Source organism: Oncorhynchus mykiss, chromosome 16 (assembly GCF_013265735.2).
Source record: "Oncorhynchus mykiss isolate Arlee chromosome 16, USDA_OmykA_1.1, whole genome shotgun sequence".
NCBI lineage: Eukaryota > Metazoa > Chordata > Actinopteri > Salmoniformes > Salmonidae > Oncorhynchus > Oncorhynchus mykiss.
Genome location: NC_048580.1, coordinates 13,074,106 through 13,090,818, shown reverse-complemented (window position 1 = coordinate 13,090,818; position 16,713 = coordinate 13,074,106). Strand labels below are relative to the sequence as shown.

Sequence of the window (16,713 nt, the reverse complement as noted above, 5' to 3'; positions counted from 1 at the left end):
CACCTTTTTTTTACCAAGCCTATGTGTCCATGTATACTGATGATTCAACACCCAATAAGAATCTGGTAATTAATGGTGTGGCTGTTGGATAAGTTGAGGAGACTAAATTACTTAGTTTAACCTTAGATTGTAACCCTTCATAGTCAAAACATATTGATTAAATGGTTGTAAAGATAGGGAGAGGTCTGGCCGTGATAAAGAGATCCTCTGCTTTTTTGACACCACACCACACACACACCACACACTTTTTTGTCATATGGTCAAGTGCTGCAAAGAAGGACCTAGTTACGCTGCAGTTGGCCCAGAACAGTGCTCCACATGTTGCTCTTCATTGTAATGAGAGGGCAAATATCAATAATATGCATGCCAGTCTCTCTTGGCTAAGAGTTGAGGAAAGACGGACCGCATCTCTTCTTGTTTTTATAAGAAACATTAATGTGTTGGAAATTCCAAATTGTTTGCATAGTCAACTTAAACACAGCACTGACACACACACTTTCTCCACCAGACATGCCACCAGGGGTCTTTCACAGTCCCCAAGTCGAGAACAAATTCAAGGAAATGTACAGTATTATACAGAGCCATGATTAGGGCTGCTACCTTGACCGTATTACCGCCACACCGGCGGTCACGGGTCATGACAGCAGTCAAATTTCAAATTCCACACTCTCTTGTCAATGCAAATGTAATCAAAAATGTAATCAAACACTTAATGAGAGCCCATGAGCTCATGTTCCACAACATTTCTATAGGCTATGCAATTACGTGAGAAAACGGGTTGATGGCCTCTTCTAAAAATAGGAGGTCCCCTCAACTTTCTATAGTCTAGGCCTACTATATTTTTTCCTAAACTTTCATAATATTAAGAACATTGCTTTTCTTTACAACAGGAGTATAGCCTACCTGGCTGGCATGAAAATGAACCATGGGAAAAGCATCCTCCATTTGCAATTTAGGTGCAAAGATTACATGTATTTCTTTCTGCTGCACCTGTTTTTAGACAGGTGCATGATAATGGTCCTGGTTTTTAGACAGGTGCATGATAATGGTTCTGGTTTTTAGACAGGTGCATGATAATGGTTCTAAATAAAAATGAATTTCACACATATATTATTTAATATTAAGTAAAGACAAGATTAAATCAAGAATAGTGTGATGGGTGACAATATTATCCTATGATGCCCATCTTATTAAGGCAAGAAATAGCGCATGCTTTTTTTACTACTTTTTCCAAATCAGAGTCGCACACCTCATGTAGCCTTGCCCATAGACCTACATGTTTTGATAAGGTTTGTATCACAACTAAAGTGGCCCAAAAAATGTTTTAAATGAAGCACATTAATCCACTTTACAACAGGTGTAGAGCCTAACTGGCGTACATAAGCAGCATGTGAGTTTCAAGTACATTATCACCATAAAAATGCACCTTTATAATAAAAGCATTACATGTATAATCGCATTCGCGGTCACTTTTGATAAAGGTGTTTTCCTGCTAATGGAAAATTCACGCTTATAGCCTACTAACCGTGTGCGCATTGCTGCGTTTATAATGTGAAGAAATAACCTAATAGTTTATTAACATTTTAAATTAAACATTCTCATTTGTTGCGTCAGCCTCATTGCTTAAAACAGATTTTTTTAATGCTAGTGGTTGTATTAATTTGGGATCTATCGCATCCCATAACTGTCCCAGACTATGTTTGTAATATTTATTTATTGCACAGAATAGAATAGGTCAACCTTTGTTCTATGGGGGATAGTAGATTGACATAGGCTAGTGCTTTTGCTGTTCGTTAGGCCTGCTCATCTTGTTGGCTAACGAAAAGTAAATGTGGACATTTATTCCAATATCTTCAATATGCGCCTCGGAATTGGATACAGACTCGCGCAATTGCGTCCCTTATGTGTCTGTCTTCACTTGTAGCCTGTGAGAAAAGACCTGATCACCTGATGGAGAGCCATGTGAGTAAGAGATGCTTCAGCACGCAGCCGGGAAAAGGGGATTATAATTATTGCAGCCATTGTCCGTTAAAGGCATGGATTTTTTTAGGGGGCATTACGGCCACACTCACGGGATGCAGCTGGGAAATTCAAGGCATTATCAAGTGCTTGTCAAATTGTGAATGAGAGACTGATGAAGTGTGTACAGCCTAAACAAAAACAAACTAAGCAGAGCTCATGCCTTTCATGCAACTTTTTTCAGATCATCATGCAGCCTTAGAATGTATTAAAACTCAAAACATATAGCCCAACATTTGTATCAGAACTAAAGTTACATAAATAACTTAAGCTTAATTAAAACTCTTTTGGGATAGGGGGCAGCATTATCACTTTTGGGTGAATAGCGTGCCCAGAGTGAACTGCCTCCTACTCTGTTCCAGATGCTGATACAGTGGGGCAAAAAAGTATTTAGTCAGCCACCAATTGTGCAAGTTCTCCCACTTCAAAAGATGAGAGAAGCCTGTAATTTTCATCATAGGTACACTTCAACTATGACAGACAAAATGAGAAAAAAAATCCAGAAAATCACATTGTAGGATTTTTAATGAATTTATTTGCAAATTATGGTGAAAAATAAGTATTTGGTCAATAACAAAAGTTTATCTCAATACTTTGTTAAATACCCTTTGTTGGCAATGACAGAGGTCAAACGTTTTCTGTAAGTCTTCGCAAGGTTTTCACACACTGTTGCTGGTATTTTGGCCCATTCCTCCATGCAGATCTCCTCTAGATCAGTGATGTTTTGGGGCTGTTGCTGGGCAACACGTACTTTCAACTCCCTCCAAAGATTTTCTATGGGGTTGAGATCTGGAGACCAGCTAGGCCACTCCAGGACCTTGAAATGCTTCTTACGAAGCCACTCCTTCGTTGCCCGGGCGGTGTGTTTGGGATCATTGTCATGCTGAAAGACCCAGCCACGTTTCATCTTCAATGCCCTTGCTGATGGAAGGAGGTTTTCACTCAAAATCTCACGATACATGGCCCCATTCTCATGATACATGGCCCTCATTCTTTCCTTTACACGGATCAGTCGTCCTGGTCCCTTTGCAGAAAAACAGCCCCAAAGCATGATGTTTCCACTCACATGCTTCACAGTAGGTATGGTGTTCTTTGGATGCAACTCAGCATTCTTTGTCCTCCAAACACGACGAGTTGAGTTTTTACCAAAAAGTTATATTTTGGTTTCATCTGACCATATGACATTCTCCCAATCTTCTTCTGGATCATTAAAATGCTCTCTAGCAAACTTCAGATGGGCCTGGACATGTACTGGCTTAAGCAGGGGACACGTCTGGCACTGCAGGATTTGAGTCCCTGGCGGCGTAGTGTGTTACTGATGGTAGGCTTTTTTACTTTGATTCCAGCTCTCTGCAGGTCATTCACTAGGTCCCCCCGTGTGGTTCTGGGATTTTTGCTCACCGTTCTTGTGATCATTTTGTCCCCACGGGGTGAGATCTTTCGTGGAGCCCCAGATCGAGGGAGATTATCAGTGGTCTTGTATGTATTCCATTTCCTAATAATTGCTCCCACAGTTGATTTCTTCAAACCAAGCTGCTTACCTATTGCAGATTCAGTCTTCCTTTATGGTGTTATTTCTAACTTCTGTTGACTCCAAAATGGCGGATATTTCTCTGGCTGGATTGGGCTCTGAGCGCCGTTCTCAGATTATGCTTTTTCCATAAAGTTTTTTTGAAATCTGACACAGCGGTTGCATTAAAGAGAAGTCTATCTTTAATTCTGTGAATAAAAATTGTATCTTTTATCAATGTTTATTATGAGTATTTTGGAATCAAAACATTACTGCACCTAACGCGCCAATGTAAACTGAGATTTTTGAATATAAATATGCACATTATCGAACAAAACATACATGTATGGTGTAACAGGATATGAGTGTAATCTGATCAAGATCATCAAAGGTTAGTGATTAATTTTAGCTATATTTCTGCTTTTTGTGACTCCTATCTTTGGATGGAAAAATGGCTGTGTTTTTTTGACTTGGCGGTGATCTAACATAATCATATGTTGTGCTTTCGCTGTAATGAATGTTTGAAATCGGACACGATAGGTAGATTAACAGGAAGTTTATCTTTCATTTGCTTTATTGGACATTGTTCCTGTTCCCAAGAAAGCTAAGGTAACTAAGGTAACCAAGATGACGTAGCAGCAGGACGTGTTGTCGTGTCCCTTGTATATATCGTTTGTTTTCGTTTCGTTTTCGTTTTTTTTCTTCACATATCTTTAAAACTTTTTGCTGAACCTCAACTTCTTCTAAATACTCTAAATACTCTAAATACTCTAAATACTCTCCTGCAACCCGCCATTCTACCTGCTGTTGTTGTGCTAGCTGATTAGCTGTTGTTGTCTCACCTACTGTTTTAGCTAGCTCTCCCAATTCAACACCTGTGATTACTGTATGCCTTGCTGTATGTCTCTCTCAAATGTCAATATGCCTTGTATACTGTTGTGCAGGTTAGTTATCATTGTTTTAGTTTACAATGGAGCCCCTAGTTCCACTCTTTATACCCCTGATACCTCCTTTGTCCCACCCCCCACACATGCGGTGACCTCACCCATTACAACCAGCATGTCCAGAGATACAACCTCTCTCATCATCACCCAGTGCCTGGGCTTACCTCCGCTGTACCCGCACCCCACCATACCCCTGTTTGCGCATTATGCCCTGAATATATTCTACCATGCCCAGAAACCTGCTCCTCTTATTCTCTGTCCCCAACGCCCTAGGCGACCAGTTTTGATAGCCTTCAGCCGCACCCTCATACTACTCCTTCTCTGTTCCGCGGGTGATGTGGAGGTAAACCCAGGCCCTGCATGTCCCCAGGCACCCTCATTTGTTGACTTCTGTGATCGAAAAAGCCTTGGTTTCATGCATGTCAACATCAGAAGCCTCCTCCCTAAGTGTGTCTTACTCACTGCTCTAGCACACTCTGCTAACCCTGATGTCCTTGCCGTGTCTGAATCCTGGCTCAGGAAGGCCACCAAAAATTCTGAGATTTCCATACCCAACTATAACATCTTCCGTCAAGATAGAACTGCCAAAGGGGGAGGAGTTGCAGTCTACTGCAGAGATAGCCTGCAAAGTAATGTCATACTCTCCAGGTCCATACCCAAACAGTTCGAACTACTAATTTTGAAAATTAATCTCTCCAGAAATAAGTCTCTCACTGTTGCCGCCTGCTACCGACCCCCCTCAGCTCCCAGCTGTGCCCTGGACACCATTTGTGAATTGATCGCCCCCCATCTAGCTTCAGAGTTTGTTCTGTTAGGTGACCTAAACTGGGATGTGCTTAACACCCCGGCAGTCCTACAATCTAAGCTAGATGCCCTCAATCTCACTCAAATCATCAAGGAACCTACCAGGTACAACCCTAACTCTGTAAACAAGGGCACCCTCATTGACGTCATCCTGACCAACTGGCCCTCCAAATACACCTCCGCTGTCTACAACCAGGATCTCAGCGATCACTGCCTCATTGCCTGTATCCGCTACGGAGCCGCAGTCAAACGACCACCCCTCATCACTGTCAAACGCTCCCTAAAACACTTCTGCGAGCAGGCCTTTCTAATCGACCTGGCCCGGGTATCCTGGAAGGACATTGACCTCATCCCGTCAGTTGAGGATGCCTGGTCTTTCTTTAAAAGTAACTTCCTCACCATTTTAGATAAGCATGCTCCGTTCAAAAAATGCAGAACTAAGAACAGATATAGCCCCTGGTTCACTCCAGACCTGACTGCCCTCGACCAGCACAAAAACATCCTGTGGCGGACTGCACTAACATCGAATAGTCCCCGCGATATGCAACTGTTCAGGGAAGTCAGGAACCAATACACACAGTCAGTCAGGAAAGCTAAAGCCAACTTCTTCAGGCAGAAGTTTGCATCCTGTAGCTCCAACTCCAAAAAGTTCTGGGACACTGTGAAGTCCATGGAGAACAAGAGCACCTCCTCCCAGCTGCCCACTGCACTGAGACTAGGTAACATGGTCACCACCGATAAATCCATGATTATCGAAAACTTCAACAAGCATTTCTCAACGGCTGGCCATGCCTTCCGCCTGGCTACTCCAACCTCGGACAACAGCTCCCCCCCCCCCGCAGCTACTCGCCCAAGCCTCTCCAGGTTCTCCTTTACCCAAATCCAGATAGCAGATGTCCTGAAAGAGCTGCAAAACCTGGACCCGTACAAATCAGCTGGGCTGGACAATCTGGACCCTCTATTCCTGAAACTATCCGCCGCCATTGTCGCAACCCCTATTACCAGCCTGTTCAACCTCTCTTTCATATCGTCTGAGATCCCCAAGGATTGGAAAGCTGCCGCAGTCATCCCCCTCTTCAAAGGGGGCGACACCCTGGACCCAAACTGTTACAGACCTATATCCATCCTGCCCTGCCTATCTAAGGTCTTCGAAAGCCAAGTCAACAAACAGGTCACTGACCATCTTGAATCCCACCGTACCTTCTCCGCTGTGCAATCTGGTTTCCGAGCCGGTCACGGGTGTACCTCAGCCACGCTCAAGGTACTAAACGATATCATAACCGCCATCGATAAAAGACAGTACTGTGCAGCCGTCTTCATAGACCTTGCCAAGGCTTTCGACTCTGTCAATCACCGTATTCTTATCGGCAGACTCAGTAGCCTCGGTTTTTCGGATGACTGCCTTGCCTGGTTCACCAATTACTTTGCAGACAGAGTTCAGTGTGTCAAATCGGAGGGCATGCTGTCCGGTCCTCTGGCAGTCTCTATGGGGGTGCCACAGGGTTCAATTCTCGGGCCGACTCTTTTCTCTGTATATATCAATGATGTTTCTCATGCTGCGGGCGATTCCCTGATCCACCTCTACGCAGACGACACCATTCTATATACTTCCGGCCCGTCCTTGGACACTGTGCTATCTAACCTCCAAACGAGCTTCAATGCCATACAGCACTCCTTCCGTGGCCTCCAACTGCTCTTAAACGCTAGTAAAACCAAATGCATGCTTTTCAACCGTTCGCTGCCTGCACCCGCACGCCTGACCAGCATCACCACCCTGGATGGTTCCGACCTTGAATATGTGGACATCTATAAGTACCTAGGTGTCTGGCTAGACTCTAAACTCTCCTTCCAGACCCATATCAAACATCTCCAATCGAAAATCAAATCAAGAGTCGGCTTTCTATTCCGCAACAAAGCCTCCTTCACTCACGCCGCCAAACTTACCCTAGTAAAACTGACTATCCTACCGATCCTCGACTTCGGCGACGTCATCTACAAAATTGCTTCCAACACTCTACTCAGCAAACTGGATGCAGTTTATCACAGTGCCATCCGTTTTGTCACTAAAGCACCTTATACCACCCACCACTGCGACTTGTATGCTCTAGTCGGCTGGCCCTCGCTACATATTCGTCGCCAGACCCACTGGCTCCAGGTCATCTACAAGTCCATGCTAGGTAAAGCTCCGCCTTATCTCAGTTCACTGGTTACGATGGCAACACCCATCCGTAGCACGCGCTCCAGCAGGTGTATCTCACTGATCATCCCTAAAGCCAACACCTCATTTGGCCGCCTTTCGTTCCAGTTCTCTGCTGCCTGTGACTGGAACGAATTGCAAAAATCGCTGAAGTTGGAGACTTTTATCTCCCTCACCAACTTCAAACATCTGCTATCTGAGCAGCTAACCGATCGCTGCAGCTGTACATAGTCTATTGGTAAATAGCCCACCCATTTTCACCTACCTCATCCCCATACTGTTTTTATTTATTTATTTTTATTTTTCTGCTCTTTTGCACACCAATATCTCTACCTGTACATAACCATCTGATCATTTATCACTCCAGTGTTAATCTGCATAATTGTAATTATTTGCCTACCTTCTCATGCCTTTTGCACACAATGTATATATAGACTCCCCTTTTTTCTACTGTGTTATTGACTTGTTAATTGTTTACTCCATGTGTAACTCTGTGTTGTCTGTTCACACTGCTATGCCTTATCTTGGCCAGGTCGCAGTTGTAAATGAGAACTTGTTCTCAACTAGCCTACCTGGTTAAATAAAGGTGAAATAAAAAAATAAATAAAAAAAAAACGGCTACCGCCCCGTAGCACTCACTTCCGTCATCATGAAGTGCTTTGAGAGACTAGTCAAGGACCATATCACCTCCACCCTACCTGACACCCTAGACCCACTCCAATTTGCTTACCGCCCAAATAGGTCCACAGACGATGCAATCTCAACCACACTGCCCTAACCCATCTGGACAAGAGGAATACCTATGTGAGAATGCTGTTTATCGACTACAGCTCGGCATTTAACACCATAGTACCCTCCAAGCTCGTCATCAAGCTCGAGACCCTGGGTCTCGACCCCGCCCTGTGCAACTGGGTACTGGACTTCCTGACGGGCCACCCCCAGGTGGTGAGGGTAGGCAACAACATCTCCACCCCACTGATCCTCAACACTGTGGCCCCACAAGGGTGCGTTCTGAGCCCTCTCCTGTACTCCCTGTTCACCCACGACTGCGTGGCCACGCACGCCTCCAACTCAATCATCAAGTTTGCGGATGACACAACAGTGGTAGGCTTGATTACCAACAACGACGAGACGGCCTACAGGGAGGAGGTGAGGGCCCTCGGAGTGTGGTGTCAGGCAAATAACCTCACACTCAACGTCAACAAAACTAAGGAGATGATTGTGGACTTCAGGAAACAGCAGAGGGAACACCCCCCTATCCACATCGATGGAACAGTAGTGGAGAGGGTAGCAAGTTTTAAGTTCCTCGGCATACACATCACAGACAAACTGAATTGGTCCACCCACACAGACAGCATCGTGAAGAAGGCGCAGCAGCGCCTCTTCAACCTCAGGAGGCTGAAGAAATTCGGCTTGTCACCAAAAGCACTCACAAACTTCTACAGATGCACAATCGAGAGCATCCTGGCGGGCTGTATCACCGCCTGGTACGGCAACTGCTCCGCCCACAACCGTAAGGCTCTCCAGAGGGTAGTGAGGTCTGCACAACGCATCACTGGGGGAAAACTACCTGCCCTCCAGGACACCTACACCACCCGATGTTACAGGAAGGCCATAAAGATCATCAAGGACAACAACCACCCGAGCCACTGCCTGTTCACCCCGCTATCATCCAGAAGGCGAGGTCAGTACAGGTGCATCAAAGCTGGGACCGAGAGACTGAAAAACAGCTTCTATCTCAAGGCCATCAGACTGTTAAACAGCCACCACTAACATTGAGTGGCTGCTGCCAACACACTGACTCAACTCCAGCCACTTTAATAATGGGAATTGATGGGAAATTATGTAAAATATATCACTAGCCACTTTAAACAATGCTACCTAATATAATGTTTACACACCCTACATTATTCATCTCATATGTCTACGTATATACTGTACTCTATATCATCTACTGCATCTTTATGTAATACATGTATCACTAGCCACTTTAACTATGCCACTTTGTTTACATACTCATCTCATATGTATATACTGTACTCGATACCATCTACTGTATCTTGCCTATGCCGCTCTGTACCATCACTCATTCATATATCTTTATGTACATATTCTTTATCCCCTTACACTTGTGTGTATAAGACAGTAGTTTTGGAATTGTTAGTTAGATTACTTGTTGGTTATTACTGCATTGTTGGAACTAGAAGCACAAGCATTTTGCTACACTCGCATTAACATCTGCTAACCATGTGTATGTGACAAATAAAATTTGATTTGATTTGATTTGAGAAAGGATAAGATACCTGTTTCTTTGTTAACCGCTCAACACAGAATAGCCGGATGTGTCAGATCTCTCAAACCGTTTGGAGAAAATATCCTTTCTATTTTATTCAGCTATGGTCAATTGTATTATTCAAACTAGAAAATAATATCAAATAATGCCATGGAATTCTAAGCGAATCGTGTCTGTTAAATCTTGTCTGCTAAATCTTGCCTGCCATATGGCATAGTCAGATCAGGGCCTATCAAGGACAACTCAGAGTATAATATTCTGTTCTTCTGAAATAGACTACATGTTTCTTTAGACCTGTATAAAATAAATAATGGCTTTATTGTGATGATCTAGACTATATTACATGGATTTATTTGACTTTTTAAAATGTAGATGTTCCAAAAGTCTGCATCGATGTGTGGAAGCCAAGAGATGCTAAATGTGTTCATGTGAATTAACAGTCAATTGAGACCGGCAGTTATTTGCTTGACAATCACCGGCTGAAAAAATGCCATGACCGCCACAGCCCTAGCCATGAGTTCATGGAACTCCCTTCCATCTTATATACAGTATTATACAGAGCCAGGAGTTCATGGAACTCCCTTCCATCTTATATACAGTATTATACAGAGCCATGAGTTCATGGCACTCCCTTCCACCTCATATAGCACTAGGGAACAGCAAACCTGGTTCAATAAACAAATAGTGCAACACTTCACGGCACAACACCTCTCCCCCATGTGACCTTCTTGTTGTGATGGTGTCCTGGAATGTACAGTATGTGTGTAACTGATAGATGCACACACTACATGTTCAAGTTTTTAAATGTATGTCAGTTGTAAAGTATTTTGTCTGTAACGTCTTCTTCGTTATGTTTCGGACCCCAGTTAGACTTGCTATCGCCATTGGCGTCTGCTAATGGGGATCCTAATAAAATAAATCCCTATATAGTGCATTACTTTTGACCAGGGTCCATGGGGTAGTGCACTATATAGGGAATAGAGTGCCATTTTGGTGTAGACTTGGTACCAAACATACGCTCGGACAGGGAGTAGAACAGTGTGGTCAGGAAGATATAGCAATAATATATAAGCTGAGTTGAGCCGAGTTTGGGCAGCCCTGGGCTATGAACTTCTGAAGTCTTGTGCATCACTAATATCAATCTCATTTATATGGCAACTCGACCTTATCCAGTGGGAGTGGACAACTTGTATATGGGCTTTTATAGAAGAGGCACACTAAGAATACAACTTTAAATGGGTCAGCATGTGGGTCTATATTTAGAGCAAAGCAGTTCACACTTCAAATACCCTTTATTGCCTATCATGGGTCATTATTCCTGGATGATATCGGAATCTTTTTGCAGCGGCCAAGTCAGGAAATGATAATAAACTCCTACAGTCTAGACATAAATTTCACATAATGAGTTCATAACTGTCAGGGAGATGTGACAGTTCTAGCCTAACCTCATCCGAGATCAGATATTCTCTCACACTTACCTTAAGTAATGTTGATTGTGTGATTACTATTTCTCAAAACTTTTTTTTTTTTAAAGATCCTTGTCAAAATTCTTAACGGTCTGACACTTGAATCCAACACTTGTGAGAGCAGACTCATAAACTTCAGACATAACTGTCTATCTATATCTGTGGCGATTATAGCCATGGCCTCATAACCATGGGTTCACATGAATGACTGTTAGGAGAGTCAAAGGATGCCAAGTCATGCTCTGGTGAAACATTTACCAGCAATGAGTCGATATTTCACCATCAATATAATGTTGAATTACTGGTAGGAGCTGGAAGGGAAGGTAATGAGTTGTGTGGTAGAAAGGGAGGGCAGTGGACAGGAAAGGTGGGCACATGGGAGAGTGAGTATTTTGTTTTGGAATACTAGTCCGCCTCACCTCATCTCAGCACCCAAATGGCCCAGACAAATGCTTTTCAGCACTGTTGCCTGCTGGGAGGAAAAAGCCCCAGATTCATCACTCCTCATATAGGGCTCAGATGTGTCACATTTAAATGTCCGGTCTTCCAACCTGCCACCTCTAACTGAAATTCTGTGTGGTAATCAGACCCCTCTTCACCCCTCGGATGGTTTCAGGCACTTCGGAAACAGATGGCTAAAAACAGCACAGAAGGACACTTAATGATAAAAACCTGCTCACCCTAAAAAGGAAAGATTACACATTTTAAGGGAAATAATGATTAGTCATCATAATCTGGTTATTTTTTTCTATCCAGATATTTGTCTACTACTCTGAGATAAGAGGAGGCCTCAGATAGGATTTCAAGGTTTAGCTGTCAGTCATTTATTATTTCTTTCATCTTTAAATGTATTATATTATGACATTTTGACAGTTGCCAACTCCCTGATAAAGTGTAATTAAGTGTAGGGTTTAAATACTAACTCAAGGAAACCATGGAAGATTGCATCTTTTAAAAAAAATAAACACTATGATTTACCATGCCTTGTCAGGTAAATAAATTACATTTCAGACATCCAGTCATCCTTGTTTACCTTGACAGTATCATTGATAAGTATATATACCCTTCGGAACAGCTAACGTCTATCATATCTTGTCTGTGACAGAAAACTGAAGATTGCCTTTTGAATGTTCAAACTGTGGGCCGGCAGACATTATATTGTTGACTTCCAAAAGAACAGATATAAACCTTTCATTCAAACTACTATATTACTTTTGGACAATCAGATCTTTTGATCGTTCTAAAGCATTTCCTCCATCAAACTGAGACAAGCATGTCTGCTCTCCTCCCATGCGTCTCACTATTGTGAGAGATTTAATCAGAATAATTCAATCCTCTAAAGCATAAATAGACTATGTATAGATTCATAATAATAACAATCTATTCTATAGAGTGAGTACTCTGAGATGGATGTCACGTTAACACTGAAGGTGTTTGGGGAGGGGAAAGTACTATTCAAAGACAGTTTTGTCCCAGTAGCGGAAGCCATCTTTTAACCTATTTTTAACATGTTACAGAAAACCTACTTAGTGTGATTCATTTGGAACCAAAATGGGAGATACCACGCTTTTGCTTTGCTCAATTACAATGCTGTGGCTCAACCAGCACAAAATTACCAGGGGATTATGTTAGCTGTTATTCAAACATTGTCTCAAATTCATCAAATTGTCTCACTCTGCTCAAAGCTTTTTTCCGAGATTGATTTTTGTGACAGATTTGTGGTGATTTGCTGCCCTCCTGTGTCTCATGTATTAATAATGCTGAACTCAGTGAACATTTGTAACAATAGCAGCATGGCTACGTCCCAATAATCTCTCCTTTCTCCTGAAGTGTGCACTCGTTGACTACTCCCCACAAATGGAAAAGCATTGGATTGGCGTAGGCATAGGCTGTTTTCTGTCATTTATGTTTTAGGAGAGATCATTGGGATACAACCATAAGTTATTGTAACCTATATGTTTTAGGAGAGATCGTTGGGATACAACCATATGTTAATGTAACCTGGGTGTTTTAGGAGAGATCATTGAGATACAACCATAAGTTATTGTAACCTAGGTGTTTTAGGAGAGATCATTGAGATACAACCATAAGTTACTGTAACCTATATGTTTTAGGAGAGATCGTTGAGATACAACCATAAGTTATTGTAACCTAGGTGTTTTAGGAGAGATCATTGAGATACAACCATAAGTTACTGTAACCTAGGTGTTTAGGAGAGATCATTGGGATACAACCATAAGTTATTGTAACCTAGGTGTTTTAGGAGAGATCATTGGGATACAACCATAAGTTATTGTAACCTAGGTGTTTTAGGAGAGATCATTGAGATACAACCATAAGTTATTGTAACCTAGGTGTTTTAGGAGAGATCATTGCGATACAACCATAAGTTATTGTAACCTAGGTGTTTTAGGTAGTCAATGATTAATGTGACTCTGTCTTCACTTTCAGTTCATTTAAGCACTTGATCGGGGGCCTCGAGGATGTCTCAAACAAAGGCTATGAGGATGCAGGGGCCAAAGCCAAGTAAGTATCTCACTCTTCACATACAGTTCCCTACATGCATCCGATGTCCAAAATTGTGCATCGTCTACATACAGGGCATCATTAGCGTCACACATATTCCCGTTTCCTTATACACCCACACATACATATACACTAGATACTGTATACATATATACATGCAACTAACACCCCTCAAGCACACCTCATTACAACAATACAACAACACTAAACTCCCCTAGCCATTGCAAAACCAGATGAGGTTGTAGTCGATGCTTGGAGTTAATTAGTCTTGTTTCATCTGTCTTGCCGTTCCTCTGACCTCTTCCTGGATATAATTATCTCTGCTGCAACGGCTTTCCATAAAGACAAACTTCATCCAGCCCAACGGCTTTAGTTACATGTGAATCCTACCCCAGTCCCTGCTACAATTGTTGAGCTCTGGAGTTTAGAATGCTTTCTTGATTTCCTGATTAGTGGGAAAATGAGGAATATGAGGAATCCAACCGATAATAGTGATTCAGTTATAGCGGTCTTGTCTTCAGCTTGTCATTTTAATTAGAGAAGACACATTGGGTTTGTATTTCGCTGAACTTAGAACATATTGTAGTTGGTTAGTAAGCAGGCTAACGATACATGCTGCTCTTGAAAACTGATTTGTGTCACGGGCACATATTGTTCTCATAACAGAGTTTGGAAACATTGCGCTCTCCTGTTTCTGCTGCTGAAGTATGTCAAGCAACAAACTGCATGTTCTTTGAGATAATATTAACCATTGTTTTCATCAACTCAAAGCGGATAGGTATTGAACAACTCCTATGTTAAATGGCGTGCAATTAAATCCCATGTTTGTCATTGACGTGGGTAATAACTGTCTGTATGAGGGGGCTCACTCACAAACGTGCAGCCCAGATAACACATCATGGTGACAGAGTAGTCGGTCGTCTGGCCCCTAGAGCCATGGGGAGCCCATCTGTCCCTAGAGCCATGGGGAGCCCATCTTTCCCTAGAGCCATGGGGAGCCCATCTGTTCCTAGAGCCATGAGGAGCCAATCTGTCCCTAGAGCCATGGGGAGCCCATCTGTCCCGAGAGCCATGGGGAGCCCATCTGTCCCTAGAGCCATGAGGAGCCAATCTGTCCCTAGAGCCATGGGGAGCCCATCTGTCCCTAGAGCCATGAGGAGCCAATCTGTCCCTAGAGCCATGGGGAGTCCATCTGTCCCTAGAGCCATGGGGAGTCCATCTGTCCCTAGAGCCATGAGGAGCCCATCTGTCCCTAGAGCCATGGGGAGCCAATCTGTCCCTAGAGCCATGAGGAGCCAATCTGTTCCATGAGCCATGAGGAAGTTCATCTGTCACTAGAGCCATGAGGAAAAGACATCTGTCCCTAGAGTCATGAGGAAGTCCATCTGTCCCTAGACCCATGAGGAGGACATCTGTCCCTAGAGCCATGAGGAGGACATCTTTCCCTAGAGGCATGAGGAGGACATCTGTCCCTAGTCTAGAGCCATGAAGAGGACATCTGTCCCTAGAGCCATGAAGAGCCCACCTGTCCCTAGCCTAGAGCCAGGAAGAGCCCACCTGTCCCTAGCCTAGAGCCATGAAGAGGACATCTGTCCCTAAAGCCATGAGGAGCCCATCTGTCACTAGCCATATATGCAGCAGTGTCCTCCATTGTCAGGGGGCCTGGTGTGTGTCTCAGATAGCATTTCATTTGGCTGTAAGTCTTTTATGTTGGTGTACTACAGTCCCTAGTGTATTATTCCCATGCCTTCTTCTGCATAACATAGAGACGTGACTCACTATGATGGGTACAATGAATTTGCATTGTGAAGCTCTTTCAATACTACTTTATATAATTTGAAAATGATGCAAGTACCCCCTCTAGTGGTCAGTGATCCTTAGTACAGGAGCTGATTAATTGACTTCAAAGACAGCTGTTCACAGTCACAAATGGCCAAGTCCTAAATTGAGATATATTATTATTGGTAATGAAACAGGCCGTAGACCTGTGTGCTCACCCCTCAAGATACTTTTGTGGTTCCTCCATCATCTCTAACAGCTGTTGTTGTCATGGTATCGTAAGTGTTGTGCCAAAGCCTATGAGGAAATGCATGTTTTTTTTTTTGGGGGGGGGGGGGGGGGGGGGGGGGTTGGATGAACACCGGAAATAAGGTCTGTGGTAAACACAGGTTTAGGTCTTATAGGTTTTGTTCTATGAGATAATCTTCATCAGATTACATTAAATCTGGTGAATTTTTAAGCATTTACCGTGCCTTCGGAAAGTATTCAGACCCCCTTGAATTATTCCACATTTTGTTACGTTACAGCCATATTCTAAAATGTATTAAATTGTGTTTCTCCCCTTATCACTCTACACACAATACCCCATAATAACAAATAAAAAACGTTATTTTTTATACATTTTTTCTAATTGATATTTTAAAAAATCACATTTACATAAGTATTCAGACCCTTTACTCAGTACTTTGTTCAAGCACCTTTGGCAGCAATTACAGCCTCGAGTATTCTTGGGTATGACGCTACAAGCTTGGGACACCTGTATTTGTTTTTCAGACTCTTTTCTGCAGATCCTCTCAAGCTCTGTCAGGTTGCTGCACAGATGTTCGATCGGCTTCAAGTCCGGGCTCTGGCTAGGCCACTCAAGGACATTCAGAGACTTGTCCCGAAGCCACTCCTGTGTTGTCTTGGCTGTGTGCTTAGGGTCATTGTCCTGTTGGTAGGTGAACCTTCGCCCCAGTCTGAGGCTCTGAGTGCTCTGGAGCAGGTTTTCATCAAGGATCTCTCTGTACTTTGCTCCGTTCATCTTTGCCTCGATCCTGATTAGTCTCCCAGTCACTGCCGCTGAATAACACCCCCACAGCATGATGTTGCCCCTACCATGCTTCACCATGGGGATGGAGCCAGGTTTCCTCCAGAATGTGACGCTTGGCATTCAGGCCAAAAATAGTTTAATC

General features: G+C 43.2%; 1 protein-coding gene across 4 annotated transcripts in view; it reads left to right on the top strand.

Annotated features, from left to right (window-relative positions):
* Positions 1-16,713, top strand: part of LOC110491369 (cGMP-dependent protein kinase 1) — a 184,477-nt gene that overhangs the window by 152,663 nt on the left and 15,101 nt on the right. For all 4 annotated transcript variants that reach the window (XM_021564757.2, XM_021564758.2, XM_021564754.2 and 1 more), the window contains exon 9: positions 13,685-13,759. In XM_021564757.2, the coding sequence (XP_021420432.1) occupies positions 13,685-13,759 (75 nt within the window). The remainder of the gene's footprint in view (positions 1-13,684; positions 13,760-16,713) is intronic.